At 45.1% G+C, this 13,943-nt stretch overlaps 1 protein-coding gene across 2 annotated transcripts in view; it reads right to left on the minus strand.

Annotated features, from left to right (window-relative positions):
* Positions 1–13,943, minus strand: part of LOC144141646 (venom metalloproteinase antarease-like TpachMP_B) — a 38,521-nt gene that overhangs the window by 24,373 nt on the left and 205 nt on the right. For both annotated transcript variants that reach the window (XM_077673185.1, XM_077673184.1), the window contains exons 2-6: positions 13,309–13,466; positions 10,307–10,378; positions 6,193–6,317; positions 3,261–3,310; positions 1,669–1,774 (exon numbers count right to left, since the gene is read on the minus strand). In XM_077673185.1, the coding sequence (XP_077529311.1) occupies positions 1,669–1,774; positions 3,261–3,310; positions 6,193–6,317; positions 10,307–10,378; positions 13,309–13,466 (511 nt within the window). The remainder of the gene's footprint in view (positions 1–1,668; positions 1,775–3,260; positions 3,311–6,192; positions 6,318–10,306; positions 10,379–13,308; positions 13,467–13,943) is intronic.

A 13,943-nucleotide genomic window follows, 5' to 3' on the forward strand; every position in this document is an offset into this window, starting at 1 on the left:
GCCAGCGCCACTCCGACGGCTCGGGGTGAAGGGGACCTTCTTTTTTTTAACCCCCGGGCCGTGACCCGAGCGACTACGACATGTCGGGAGCTGTCGACCAGCGTTCAACCCTCTTAAGCTACGTATGGCACCAAGACTGCCAGAACAAAGACCCTCGCTATGCATATAGAGAATTACATAGGGAAATGAGGGGCTCGTAGAAATGAAGACAAATAATGAGGGTAGGCAGTGAAGAAACCCAAGGAAACCCAAAAGGAAAATGTGGTAGGTCTGATATATTTTTTGAAAGAAAGAGATATAGAAAGATAGAAGAAAGAAAGAAAGAAAGAAAGAAAGAAAGAAAGAAAGAAAGAAAGAAAGAAAGAAAGAAAGAAGGTAGAGAAAAACTTCCCGCCGGGTGGGATCGGCGGGTACCACGGGAATGGTGAGTACCACGAGTAGCAAGGGGTTTCAGGAAAGGACTGAAGTCTAAAGCAAGTTTCCGGTGATATAATACCCGCATTTTTGTGATTCTAGAAACTCCGCGTTTCTAAGCACCCTCCCCTTCTTGCGAAAAAAAAATGCGAAAAAAAGTTTGCATGTGGCGGCAGTCGCTTACACTACTAGGTCCTTACATCCATAGTTATTTTGTTTTTTCAACCATAGCAATGTGGATTTCACACGCGTGGAAGCGGGCCCGAGTTGGCGCTGTGGCCCAGTCATTTATGAAGTTTTCAATTAGGAACCACTTCAACGGAACACACGACGACCTGCGGGGGGATGCTGAGAGCGGCGGTCCAAACAGCACAACGGACTCAGGGTGACTGCGTATCAGACGTAAGCGATGGGTTCACTGTCTGCACCTATTTTTATTTTGAATGCTTGCCAAATCCAACATTATTCTTTGCGCTCGTCTTTTCGAGATACAGCCACGCCAAAAATGGCGGGGACGGTAATTTAGTTTTTTTTTTAAATCTAAGCACCTCGAATCTATGCACTTTGGGCATAGCGAACACACACACAAAAACCGGGGTGCCTGTGATCGAGTAAATGCTGTAAGTACAGGCATTTAAAGCGGGAAAACTTTCCCCCGGAATCCAGAGTTTGAATGCTTTTGTTTCGCATCAGCACAGAAACGGAATCTGTGCGACGATATTTAGAATAAACAAACTGAACGGCTCTTACGCCAATAAACACAAATCATCATCAACAAACAGAACAGCACTGTGAATCTTTTCTAGCAAGTCTATATTCATTGCTGTGCAGGGGTCCAAGCAGCGCAAGCATATTCCAGTTTAGGCCTAATTAGTGTAGTGTATGACTGTAATTTAACTTTAGGTATGGTGTTTGGAGCTTATGCAGAAGTAAACAATTTACGACAGGTAGATGAACAAACATTAGCAACGTACGATTTTCAGTTTAGGTTATCAGTTAAAGTAACGCCAGAATATTTTTATTCCGGTACTGTGATTAAAAGTTTTCCTGCGAAAGAGTACAAAATGGACGCGGAGTCCGTTGTTTGGTGATGCGAAGATAGACAATTTTATCGGGGTCTAGTACCGTGCCCCACTCCCACTCATGGTTCCCGGAGAGGATTCCATGGAGGAATAGCACGTTCTCTCCGAAAATACCGCCTTTTTGTGTACTTAAGGATATCTAACAGTAATCAGAGTTCCCATGAGGACTCACGTGTGTGCCAGCTCATAAGCTACGTAGCGGACGCCACTGAAGCTTCCGGGGTTGTCTGCAGCGACGGCAGCTCCTTTTCGGCAGGTGGAAGGTCGCGTTGCCATACCTGTATGCACGGTGTCGCAAGGATCACACAACCCTTGATTTACGTACCTACTACCTCACCTCTTGCGTACATCAGAAAGGTGCCAAAAATGTAACATGCAAAACTACACAGGCCGGCTCCCATCCGTTTCCAATGTCCACGCAGTGACGTTACAATTTAGTTCAGTTCCACTGGAAAGCAGTTCAGTGTTTCCCAGGGCAGGAATATTGCCCTTTACTTGTACTTTTTGTCGTGTTACCAAGGCGCGTGTTTGAGAGTATCTGAGACGCAGTGGCCACTGGAACATGAACTTGCCACTTGCGGTTGTTTGCAAGATATTTTAAAGCCATGCTACCATCCCAACCACAAAACGTGCGTGTCATTTTTTTCTCGCCAGACTTTTTCTGGGTAGTAAACTTGCCATTCCGTCTTACGTGCATCCCTCATGCGGTTCTTATTTTTACGGCGACAAGTCCAATATTCGTTTAACTGGCTAAATACCTTCACAAAGTTCATCATCATTGTGAGGGATGCTTACAATTTTTAAGACTGTGATGGCCTAGTTGGACCGTCTATTGACATGCTGTTGAGCTTCGCCGCTGCCGCCGTCGCCAGTTGACAAGCCCCCTATGGACGCGGAGTCCGTTGTTTGGTGATGCGAAGATAGACAATTTTGTCGGGGTCTAGTACCGCGCCCCACTCCCACGCATGGCTCCACCACCAAAAGTGGATCCGCTCCCTCACCACCGCCAGGAGCCTCCTGTTTGCCCCCCGGTACTTTCACCTTTCAATTAAACTGGTATTGCAAGCGCGGCAGTGGCATGACCTCCCCCGGAGTTGCTGTTCCCTTTTCTTGGCGCGCGCTCCACCGACCTTTCTCAGACCTGTCCTGAACACGAACCGCTGCAGCCAAATATTGCTGCCGGATTACCCAATTCGATAACCTTAAAAATCTCCCTGAACATCTTCCTTTCATTCTAGTCTTCGGCATTGCTTAGGAGCTTCGAGTGACGTCACTCTATTCATACATAGGTCCTTGCAGTTCCATCGATAATCACATTCTTGAGCCAGTTTCGGTATAATCGTGACGAAATGAAAGTTGAAACTAGAAGAGGTATGCTCTGGGACCAGCCCAAGATAACTATAGCCTTTTAAGGGCTCGGAGCCACTAAGGGTTTACCGGCAATTTTGCAAAGTACCATAAAATTGGCGCCGGCAGGGCCCATATCGGGTAAACAAAAACAACTCGTACTTGCAGCTGCCTCTGTGGTGTATGCACCCTAATAACCTTAGCAAACAAACCCGATTACAATTGCAATGTTTTCTGCGTGTGTGCAGCTACATCCATAACACAGCGTTTGCTCGTACTCCGGGCCAACTTTTGCTTGCGTTGTTCAGAATATTAAACGTTATGGTCCTTTTTACGCCACGCAGAGCCCTTGTTGGTGTTTTGCGCACGCACAATATCAGTAATAAAACGAAAATATTTCAAACATTTCTTTCTCACCTCCTATCGGGCCGGTTATATTACCCTTCCCCAGTGACACCAAGCTTTTGCTGAAGAGAAAAACGAGAAGAATGGGCGGAATAAAGTCACTCCCATAGGAATGGAATAAGGCATTTCAGTTAGACAAACAATAAACTAAATTAAAGAATGATAAAAACTCTTTACACGTCAAGCCATCTTTATTGCACGGGGTCGCGATAAAGCTGCAAATATCGATGCGTTCGTATTTCTAACCCTCGAGCAGCGCGTGTAACATGAGACGGGCATTGTTATAATTGAGGGCTCCCTATTTGCTGACATCATCTGTGTTCCTATAACCTGCGCTGCAATATTGAGCACACAGGTGTTCCTTCTACCCACTTTTTTTTGTACCGTCGGAGTTCTGTATCGATGGGGGTGCTCTGGTAGGACGCCGTTGTCCTTTTTGTTCTCAACCCCTCATAGATCATTTTTACAAGCTGCCACCGATGCAGCCCATTTGCATCTTGGAGCTGATACAAAACCGTTCACGCCATTGAGGGTCTCGTTACGTTCCAGCGCTGTATTTGGTTGGACCCACAAGACAAAACTCTTCTTCCCCGTGTTCTATAAGCTTCGTCACCATGCAGGGATTATGACAATCGCAATGTGATGATGAAAACCGAATTTATCTCGCGAACGTACTTTCACACAGGTAGCATTCATAAAAGTGTCAAAAAGTAGTATTCATAAGGTAGTATTCATAAAGGTGTGAAAAAGCACCGCCATGTCTTTGGTGAGTTTTTCTTTCATTTAGAGTGCAATAAATAATCAAAAAAAGATCCTGCCATGAAGCATATCAAGCGTAGCTGGCGCTCGGCTGGTATTTGCGATTTTGGGGTTTATATTTATATATACTGCGAATTCAGTACAATAAACTCTCGATAAACGGAACTTCAAGGGACCGGAAAAACTAGTTCCATTTAACAGAAGTTCCGCTTACCGTGAGGGATGTACAAAAGTGCAAATTTATGTGCGCACACGCTCTTAATACCATTTCATAGAACTCTAAGCACTAGAAGAATAGTGTAGCAGATATATTGCAGAAAGCAAAAAAAAACTTGAGATTTCGGCATAGCACTCACAAAGTTTATTTGGCATCGATTAGTCACTTTTCACTAAAAATGCATCCATTTGTTTTGTTTGTGACCTTGCAACTGCATCTTGAAGATCAGGATCTTCAGCAGCTGATGCTAATGGCAACGGGCCTGACAAGAAGTTCCATTTTCGGTTTCGTTTACGCGACGACGCGGAAATTTTATTTTCGATTACCGAATGTTTCTTTTACGTCATCTGAATGCAAAGCCAGCCAACTTACAGGCTGCTGTTCCGTTTAAGCGGCAATTCCGTTTAAAGGATTTCCGTTTATAGAGGTTCTACTGTATATAGGTTGAATTAAAAGGACAGTGGCGCAGCCTCTACGTCACAGACTTAAGACGCACACACTTCGTGAATAAAGACAATCATGCTTTATAGTGTCTCTGCTACGCCAATCACGTAACTGGCTATAGTGCGCCGCGCAGGTGGCCGCCGAAGAGTGCGCGGCATTGCACAGTGTCAGGGGGGCATTGCGCAATGTAGCGCGTGGCGAGAAGTACACACAACCCACGAAAGAGGCCGTGGCGGTGAAGAGGAGCATAAGGTCCGGTTGTAACCATACTCGCTCCGCAGATGGCCAGGTTCGCTGTGCAGCAGACAACGTGGGAATTCCAGTTTAAAGGGGCAATGACGACAAAATGCAAGTTTGTTTTATTCGAAAGGTTTCGTGTTCTCTAGTGCCCCCCCCCCTTCCCCCGCTTGTCCGGAAGCAGACGATGCTTTATTCACTGCGAAATTAACCAATTTAAGATAAAAGTTTGATTTTTGCGCCTAAACGTGTGGGTGAAGGACGTTTCCAATGACATCATAAGAACAGGTCTTTCAGCTAAACTTTGTGTGGAGCGGAGACTTGCTTACTGTTAGTCAACCTAGATGGCGCCACCACACCGCGCAAGCCGTTTTTTCTGCCTTTGGTTTGTCTGTGACCGTATTTAAACCTGGCTTGCTTATGCTAATGGATAAAATAATCGTTTCGTGGAACATGGTGCTCGCCGACAAATATGGTCCCGTAAGACACCATTGCGTGCGTCAAACGGCCAGCGTCGTCTGAGACAACCCCAAAGCCCCGCAGTGCTGTGCATCTAAACGAAGCATAGTTCGCGCAGTACCAACAGCAGTCCGCATCGGTACTTCTATGTTTACGTGTGCTTTCGTAACTTCCACTGTTTGTCACACCGTTCTTACTGATATAAAAAGAATGTGCCCTAAATTTAAGCGCAAACAGCTCGTTCGGCAAGCTTATAAGCCGTGCGTAATTTGCGTTTGCTTTTTCCGGCCTCCGCCAATCGCAGAGCTGGCTGGTATGACGTCATAGGTTCTGTTGCGGGAAATAAGCTTAAGGGTCGCATGTTCATTCTCTTTTTGCTTACTATAGAGCTTATTTGAGCGAAGTTTACGTTAAAAGTCGTGTCAGCATGATTCTAACGAGGCAATCTTTTGAAAGAACCAATCGTGCATTTTGTCTTCATGGTCCCTTTTTAAAAAGACCAAGCTTACACCGATATCCTTCAAGTTGGCGGGACCTCTAAACACCAATGCGCTACTGGCAATTTTTTCCGCAGTCAATATAGGCCGTCTTCTGTTAAAACACGTAACCCGGTTGGCCTTTGTAGTTTCTATGCATATCTCCATATCTTGAAAATTTTGGTATACGCTCGGCGTGTTGCCGGAGACGATCTCCTGGATCCTAGCCAACAATACAGAGATTCGCTATCAAATCTAAACCCTTCATATATCTGACATTCCGTTGTTCTATTGTTCTAACTTCTTCTAGACAAAAAAAAATGTTTTGAAAGAACTGCCTCTGTAGACTTACCTGGTCAGCAGAAGAACCACGTCGGGCTTGTATGAAAGTTTTGCTTGTTCGTGAAAGCGCTTGATGTAACCGAAACACCAGTTACCAATTACCTCTCCGTTTGCCGTCTTGGGTAAATCATCTTCCTGTTGAGACAAATAACCTTCAAAGAACAGCTGTTCAGCAAGAAGCGGCGCGATATCTCTGGCGTCTTTGCACAGTGATCGGCCGAGGTGCTTGCCAGCCTACACCAAAAGTTGCACACTCCCGCTTTTAACGTGGTCTACACTCGTGTTTCAAAGGCACTTTGTATGCATGACGCCGTTACAAAACTTGCTTGAATACAGTAGGACTTTGTCTTTATTGAGCCCTCCTGGATGAGGTAACAAGTCAATGCAGTCTTTCCGTCAGGGCACTAATAATGAAGCATAAAGGCAAACGTGTGTACGCTCACTACGAAGGTGAGTAACTCGGAATCCCTTTTTTGATGCTAAAGGGACCCTGCAACAGTTTCGATACACGCTTTCACTCTTTCCTTCGCGTCTGGAAACACTGCAAAATCTATAGTTATCGCCAGCACGGAGCGGCCTTGCGTGATTTGCTCGTCGCAGCAGATACGTATTCCGTTTGTGCTTTGTTTTTGTGGCTTTATATTTAAAGTTGCTATCGAAAAGCGTTCATTGCTGCAACTGAAGGAAGACAGGCCAACCGCCGCTACATGGTATTAGTGACGTAATTCTACCGTCGAAGACTGTAAAGAACGGGAAAGAGCAAAAAATCTTTTGAGCGAGTTTGCAGGTTATCTGATGACCATAAAGTACTAATTTTTGGCTGCGGTACTTTGCGACCCCCGAATCTAGGCACTGGGTGTGTCGGGTGACTACGTTCTGCAGGCATTACAGATTTTAAAAAAGTTGATGAAAGTTTTGCAGGGCCCCTTTAAGTGAGGACAGCTTGACTGGCTCAAGTTATTTCCCTTTTTTGCGTTGTGAACTTAGGCTCGTGTGTTTCATATGCTTCTTTTGAAACACCCTGAACTATAAAGAACGTGCTTGCATGTAAGGCCCATGAAGCGACTGAAGCATGTGCGCGTGCTCTGAAGACTGGCTCGTACCCATCGATACGGATTGGCCAGGATACAATATTATTGTGCAAGCACTACAATGGTCTCCGCTAGATGTCTGTGAGCAGGTTTCGAGCCTCAATGGCACGAAAAAAAGACTGAAAAGCCACATTTTATACGGACTGTGGGGCCCAGGCGCGAAACGCGACCTTTAAAGGGACCCTGCAATACTTTTCTCAACTTCTTTTGAAATATTAAATGCTTGCAGAACGTAGTCACCCAACACACGCAGTGCTTAGATTAGGGGGTCGCAGAGTACCTAAGCCAAAAATTACTGCTCTATGCCCATCAGATAACTTGTAAACTCGCTCAAAAGATTTTTCTCTCTTTCCAGGTCTTGACGTTCTTCGACGGCTCGAATTACGTCACTGAGGCCATGTAGCGGTTGTTGGCCGGTTTTCCTTCAGTTGCAGCGATGAACGCTTCTTGATAGCAACTTAAAAAGAAAGCCACAGAAACAAAGCAGAAACGAAAGGCGTATCTGATGCGACGAGCAAATCACGTAGTGCCGCTCTGTGCTGGCGATAATTGTAGCTTTCGCAGTGCTTCCATACGCGAAAGAAAGAGTGAACGCGTTTATCGAAAGTGTTTCAGGGTCGCTTTAAGGAAAATTTAATACCGCTTCTGCACGCAAACGAACAAAATTATTCATGCTTCACCTAGAATGAATCCCCCCCACCCCCCCGCCCCGATCATGGCCACTTTCAACAGCGGAGGGGCTTTAGCTCAAGTCTTTTCGGCCGTTCACTGAATGTCAAGAGTCGCGAAGGGGTGTAAGCCACTGGCGAGGATCCGCCGGCGGCCTCGCAGAAACCGCTTCCTATACGCACCGATAGAAGGCGCAGTGGTCTCGCAGGGGCGGGTTACTTTTTTTACGGTAGACGAAGCAGAGGGAAGGGAGCCTCCAGCCGCTGGCGTTTAGCTGCTGATTCGTTTGCGTGAACCATATAATTCGCGCACTGACGACGCTGCCGTTTTCGGGAGAGCGCCCGTAGACACTCCCGCGAGGCAAGTGCGCCACAGACACCGCTGTTTCAACAGATTTCACACTGGGTGGAACTGTATTGGTTCTTTTAAGTGCATAGCACTTTATGGGCTCGCCTTGTCGTCTTAGCTCTCTAACGGTCGATGCGACTTCCGGAATCAGGCGGCGCAGTGAGATAACGGACCCAAGTAGAGACTTCTGTACCGGGGTCAGGGAGTCACGTTGAGGCTTCGAACACGACGCAGTTTAAGTAGTCATAACCGTTCAAACCTCGTGAACCGCTGGCGCTTGTCATACATCTCCCCGTTATTTGACACAAAGAAAACTGCAGGTACATTTCAGGCAAAATCTCTGTGTATGACCGGCAGCCGCCGCGTTCATTTAGTTAAGAACGCTCGTTGGGTTGGTTTTTTACGATACTAAGCGAAAAAAGCGGCTGCGCAACAAAGAAATGGCGCGTTCGGAATGACGCAGAAAAGCTCCGCCGACGCAAGAAAAAAAATTACGCGTTCGAAATGAGGCAAAATAGCTCCAGCATTCGAAATTTTGAAGCAAGCGCAAAAAGAACAGAACTCCTGCTGGCGCAGTTTCAGCCAGGGGGCGCGCGAGCACTGCGAAGGCGGGAAATTCGAAATGCAGCAGTGAGCGGATAACGGTGCTGTATCCGATTATGGCGAATCACTGCTCTGCACTTCCGGCAGCTTTCACATTGAGTGGAACGGCTTTAATTTTTTATTTACGTGAGGCTTTGCCAAGCGTGCCTTCTTCTCACGATGAATGGGTTTCGGGTAGGCAGAGTATTGTCAGCGGCTAGTTATGCGAGTTTTGGCGCAACACTCTTACGGCTTCAAAAGAAATGTTGACCATTTTCCTACTCGGCGCAGGTACATCTGCGGAGGCACATTCACAACATGATAAAGGAACTCATTAACATCTTCACGGACTGTACCGTTGCTGATAGAAACATTTTCCTTTGTTTTGTTTTGTTCTGTTTATACAGCTCTAAGAGGGATCCGAGGCTATAGGCAGGCATCGCCTGACGGGGCCCTATCCCCCTTACAGGTTTCACAGTTTCACACAAAGAATCTAGATTGAGACAGCTGGCTCTCAGCAAAGCGAGATAGGAAACATAGCAATAGAAATTCAAAGTAACAAAACAGTAAAACACATAACACGGGTTTATGTATAAAAAATGAAGCACAATACTACTACAATATATCCACGTGCATAGATGAAGCGTTTCAGGGGTGCGTCTATCCTTGTAACATATAATAACAAACATTAAGTAAGCATACATCGCATAAAAATGTAATCGGGCGCACAGTGTACAGAAGGGAATAGACATGTATTTCTAACAATGGGCCCAGTGACTTTTTTTACACCATGAGTAATATATCATGAATATAAGCTGCATATATTCAAACATACAATGCAACGTTCTTGTGGTTTAATTAGTGACCCGCGGCAGTGGCTCAGTGGCTAAGGCGTTGCGCTGCTGAGCACGAGGTCACGGGCTCTATTTCCCGCCGCGGCGGCCGCTTTTCTGATGGAAGCGAAAGGCAAAAACGCCCGTGTGTACGAGATTTCGGCGAACGTTAAAAATCCCCAGGTGGTCAAAATTAATCCGGAGCCCTCCACTATGGCGCGCCTCATCGCCAACGTTGCGTCAGCGCGTTAAACCCTACAATCAATCAAAAATTATTAATGAAACAATATTTCACAAGAAACAACACTTAACAGTGTAGAGAATGATGTACCATTACGGACTAGACATTTCTGCATTCCCTTCTGAATAATGAAAATGGTCCTAGGTAATTTATTTTCATATCACTGCTATTCAATATATGTGTAGCTTGATTAGGAATGGTTTGTTTACTATAATTATTGCGAATTGTAAGTGGTAGAATGAAGGGCTTCTGTATTGCGTATGTGCTTTGGGTATTGGGTATTTGAAAGCAGCGGGCATCTCCTAATTTCTTGTTAAAATTTGCAAGCCTTACTTCCCCACCTCTTTCAGCCATCCTTACCTTTTTTCTTGTAACCCCTACGAGCTTAAAGCTTATTCGTGGGTTTGAAAAGTTACTGTAGTACACGTTCACCTGAAAAAAACATTAACGCCAAGTTAAGTGAAAGATGTGGCTTTTGTTCAACGAATAATATAGAACATATTCGATGACGCTTTGGCTAAGCAAAATGACTGGACTATAAAGAAGTTTTTGTAAGGCTTAGCCGCAAAAACTGATGTTAATAGCGTCCATACGAACATTTCCCCACCGCGATTTCTTCGGTATGTTTCGAAGCCATGGCTAGCTGCAGTCGCATCTGCTTGACCACGTATCGTTCCTCGGTCGAGTACCGCTGCCTCTGTCGCCGATACCGCTGTTGTTCGCGCCGTTTGGAGTTTTTTTTTTTTTTCAAACGTGTTTGAAAGATCTCCTGCTTCTTTTTCTATACTGGTTCACAGAAGAGCCTATTACAACGCACAAATACGTATTCTTTCGCCACCATCATCATTTTTGCATACCTTCTTTCCGCCCACTACTATGGGTGCGCTCCAATTTCCCCCTTAGACGGCTTCGTTGCCGTCTACGCCGACAGTCCGCCATGTTAAGCCCCGTTACAATTCGAAAGAAGCAGGCAACGGAGGCTGCTTCAGGGAGACGGCATCAAAATCAGCACGACACAGGCTACCTTCCTGTACAAACTAATAAGTGACGCCAGCGCCCCCTTTTTTCCTATTAATGTTGTAACAAAGGCACTTGTTCTTTTATTGAAACATTTAGTATAATGTACTAGTGGTAAAGATGAATTTGCATAATTTTTAAACATTTTTTTTTAATTTTGTTGAATGAATTTGTTTAGTTTCTAATTTAATATTTTAATTCGTGAAATTTTTAAATTTAAATTTGTGTAACTTTTACTTTTAATTTGTGTAATAATTTTACCGTTGCGCAAACTCAGACCCTCTTTGTTCATCAAGCCAGGCAACCATGCTTTCGAGCGACTAAGCGGCTGATCATGCTCAAAGTCTATATGACAGAACCACTTTTTTGATACCAATTGCGCTCGTAATGGCTCCAGCTCGATTGACGGGCGATTCAACAGCGTGAAGGCGGTGCACAAAGAAATAATTTTGTCACAGCCAACAGCGATGGTGTGGGCAGATTATAAGATGACCCCACCATTTTTCTTTGCAATGGCCACACGAAGTAGGAGGGTAGAACCCTCTAAGTACTGGGAACCAGCTGTCTGGGACTATGTGTTGGCATACAGTGGTTTGCTATTGCGCAGACCTTAAATTCATAATGCAAGCATCGCAAGGACGACGGACTTAGAATAGGGGGAGACAGGGCAGCGCGCCATCAGGTCGTGTTCAAATCCTTGGTGCTAGCTGAATGCGCATTGAAAAAAGGAGAAATCTCCCCTTTTGAGTATGGGAATGGAGTTTTTCTCGTGATAGCACGGTCAGCATTCCAGCGGCTGTTGCAGCTACACCTGGCGTTCTCACGTGAATTAGAACCCACCAGGTGAACCCCATGCGTCGTCGCTATATATCTGCTATTGGGCCCTCACATCAGAGTGACTGCCACAATACGTATGCGCCTGTACCACCATCCTGCTATCGGTGGTTTTTAACTGCCGTGGTAGCGTGACATCGTTGAAGGTAAAAATGTGCAGATCGGCATGTCTGGAGTCAGCGGCCCTAGAGGTATTTTGGCACATATCACGTCCCGTCTGTGTGTTTTTCTGATAAGCAACAAAAAGGAACGTCAGGACACCGTCCCCAACGTTACTAACAGGAATTGCTTGACACTTGGATTGTTGGATTACAATCATTAGTAAGACCGGCCTAATAGTAGAACGGATGAGGAACACACGGGAGAAAGGGCTGAGTATGTAGGCATTCAACGCATTCGTTTACATGTACAAACATTGCACAACTTCAAGACATGCTGAAAAATCACTGCCACTACGATATTAGTGTACGGAATAATTACATGGCATATCATCTGACACAGTGGTAGCTGGCCTAACGTTAGGCTTGATCTTTTGTCTTCATACCTAATATCTCGACAACCGCGACTGCAATCCGATTCCGTTTCTTTTTCAGGAATGCAACGTACAGTCATGCCAATAGAAAAAGTACATGACCACATGGCGTTCCCTTGCGTCACGCAGTGTGTTTCCAGAACACGGGACGCAAAAAGCACAATGTCCGGTCTATTCTTCTCGACCATGCTTTGTTCTAAGTTTGAGCTGATTTTCATAATGATCGCCGAAAGGATTGGTTGGGGCCATTCGACAATTTTAGCTCCAGCGAATGCCAAGCCCCGGCCCCCTGTTCATGCAACTAATGCTGCTACAATTCGAACAAAAGATTTACACTTGCAAAAAAGACTACACCGTATTGTCCACTACATCCAACGGAAGCACAAGAAAATTACAAAAACATCCTTTGTTATCACGCCGGTCTTTTGAGTGGCATTATTATTTCCTAGCGGTGTTGACCTTCCTACGCCAAAATCTTTAGACACTCTTGGCCAACAAGCCAATAAAACACAATATGCAAATTATCTCCTTTCTCAAAACGTTGCATCTATTCTTTTTCCTTCAGCTCTTCCTGCCGTCGGAGTTCGGAAAGAAATATTTCCAACGTTCTGCAGTCCCGGTGTTGCTTTGCAAAAACATTTCCATGTATCTGATCAGCTTTACAAATAGCATTTTGACGCTTTTCTGCATTGTGCAGCCTTCTACCAAAAATAAACATCCGACGCAAAACGCTCCCTACAGCAGCTTTACTTTCCAAAAATAATTCAACCTCACCATGGTCAAAAAACCCAACAATTATAAACACTATTCGAGTCCTACAGCGCAGTGCAATACCCAAGGCGTTCAAAACACCGGGTATTTCAAATTAATTTCTGTCAGTGCGCTTCTCACGCCGCTAAAAGTTTCTCACCAACCGCATTATTGCTCATTTTTTAGAACAGCGACGTGTACCCGCATTAGGAATCTGAAACTAACTTACCCCGTTTAACAGCACCGCTATGTAATGGGCGAGATCTTTTTCGGAGTCAAAGTACTCATGGTACGCCTTATCGGCGATAGCATGAACTTCCACGACGAATTTGTCAAACGATTTTCTCGGCACAAGAGCTTCCTCTGAGTGGAATTCAAAGGAACGTCCTGAAAATAAATAGGTGGTAGAGATTAGGGAAGCCACCAGGCCATTGTAGCAGCAACGAGGGCTAGGTTTATTCCTCTGGCCATGCTTCGAACTTGCCTGCCTTGGCCGAAAGCACTAATACTTACGATAGTGTAGAGCCGCCTAGCTGCTCCTATTGGTTCTAGATTATGTGTAGCGCTTAGGTGTTGATAATGATAGCGGACGCGGCAATTTATCTCAATGTTGTTTCAAGCTCTAATACATCCGCTTTGGGATGTTGGGATGTTGCCTCAACACGGAAAGCTGTTAAGTTGCACATCATATCTCTTTATATCCTGTTTAGTTGCTTAAGGGCCGCTTTACATTCGTTTCTACTTTATGGAGTTCGCAAACTTGCACGGTACTGCAATTTTATGCCCAAAGTTTCCGTTAATCACTTTCTACCGCACACATCAGCCGGTTTTATTATACGTATTAAAAAATGTGTAATCAGCCAT

Source organism: Haemaphysalis longicornis, unplaced genomic scaffold (assembly GCF_048455015.1).
Source record: "Haemaphysalis longicornis isolate Haplotype H1 unplaced genomic scaffold, Haemaphysalis longicornis Haplotype H1 scaffold_6, whole genome shotgun sequence".
NCBI classification, from domain to species: domain Eukaryota; kingdom Metazoa; phylum Arthropoda; class Arachnida; order Ixodida; family Ixodidae; genus Haemaphysalis; species Haemaphysalis longicornis.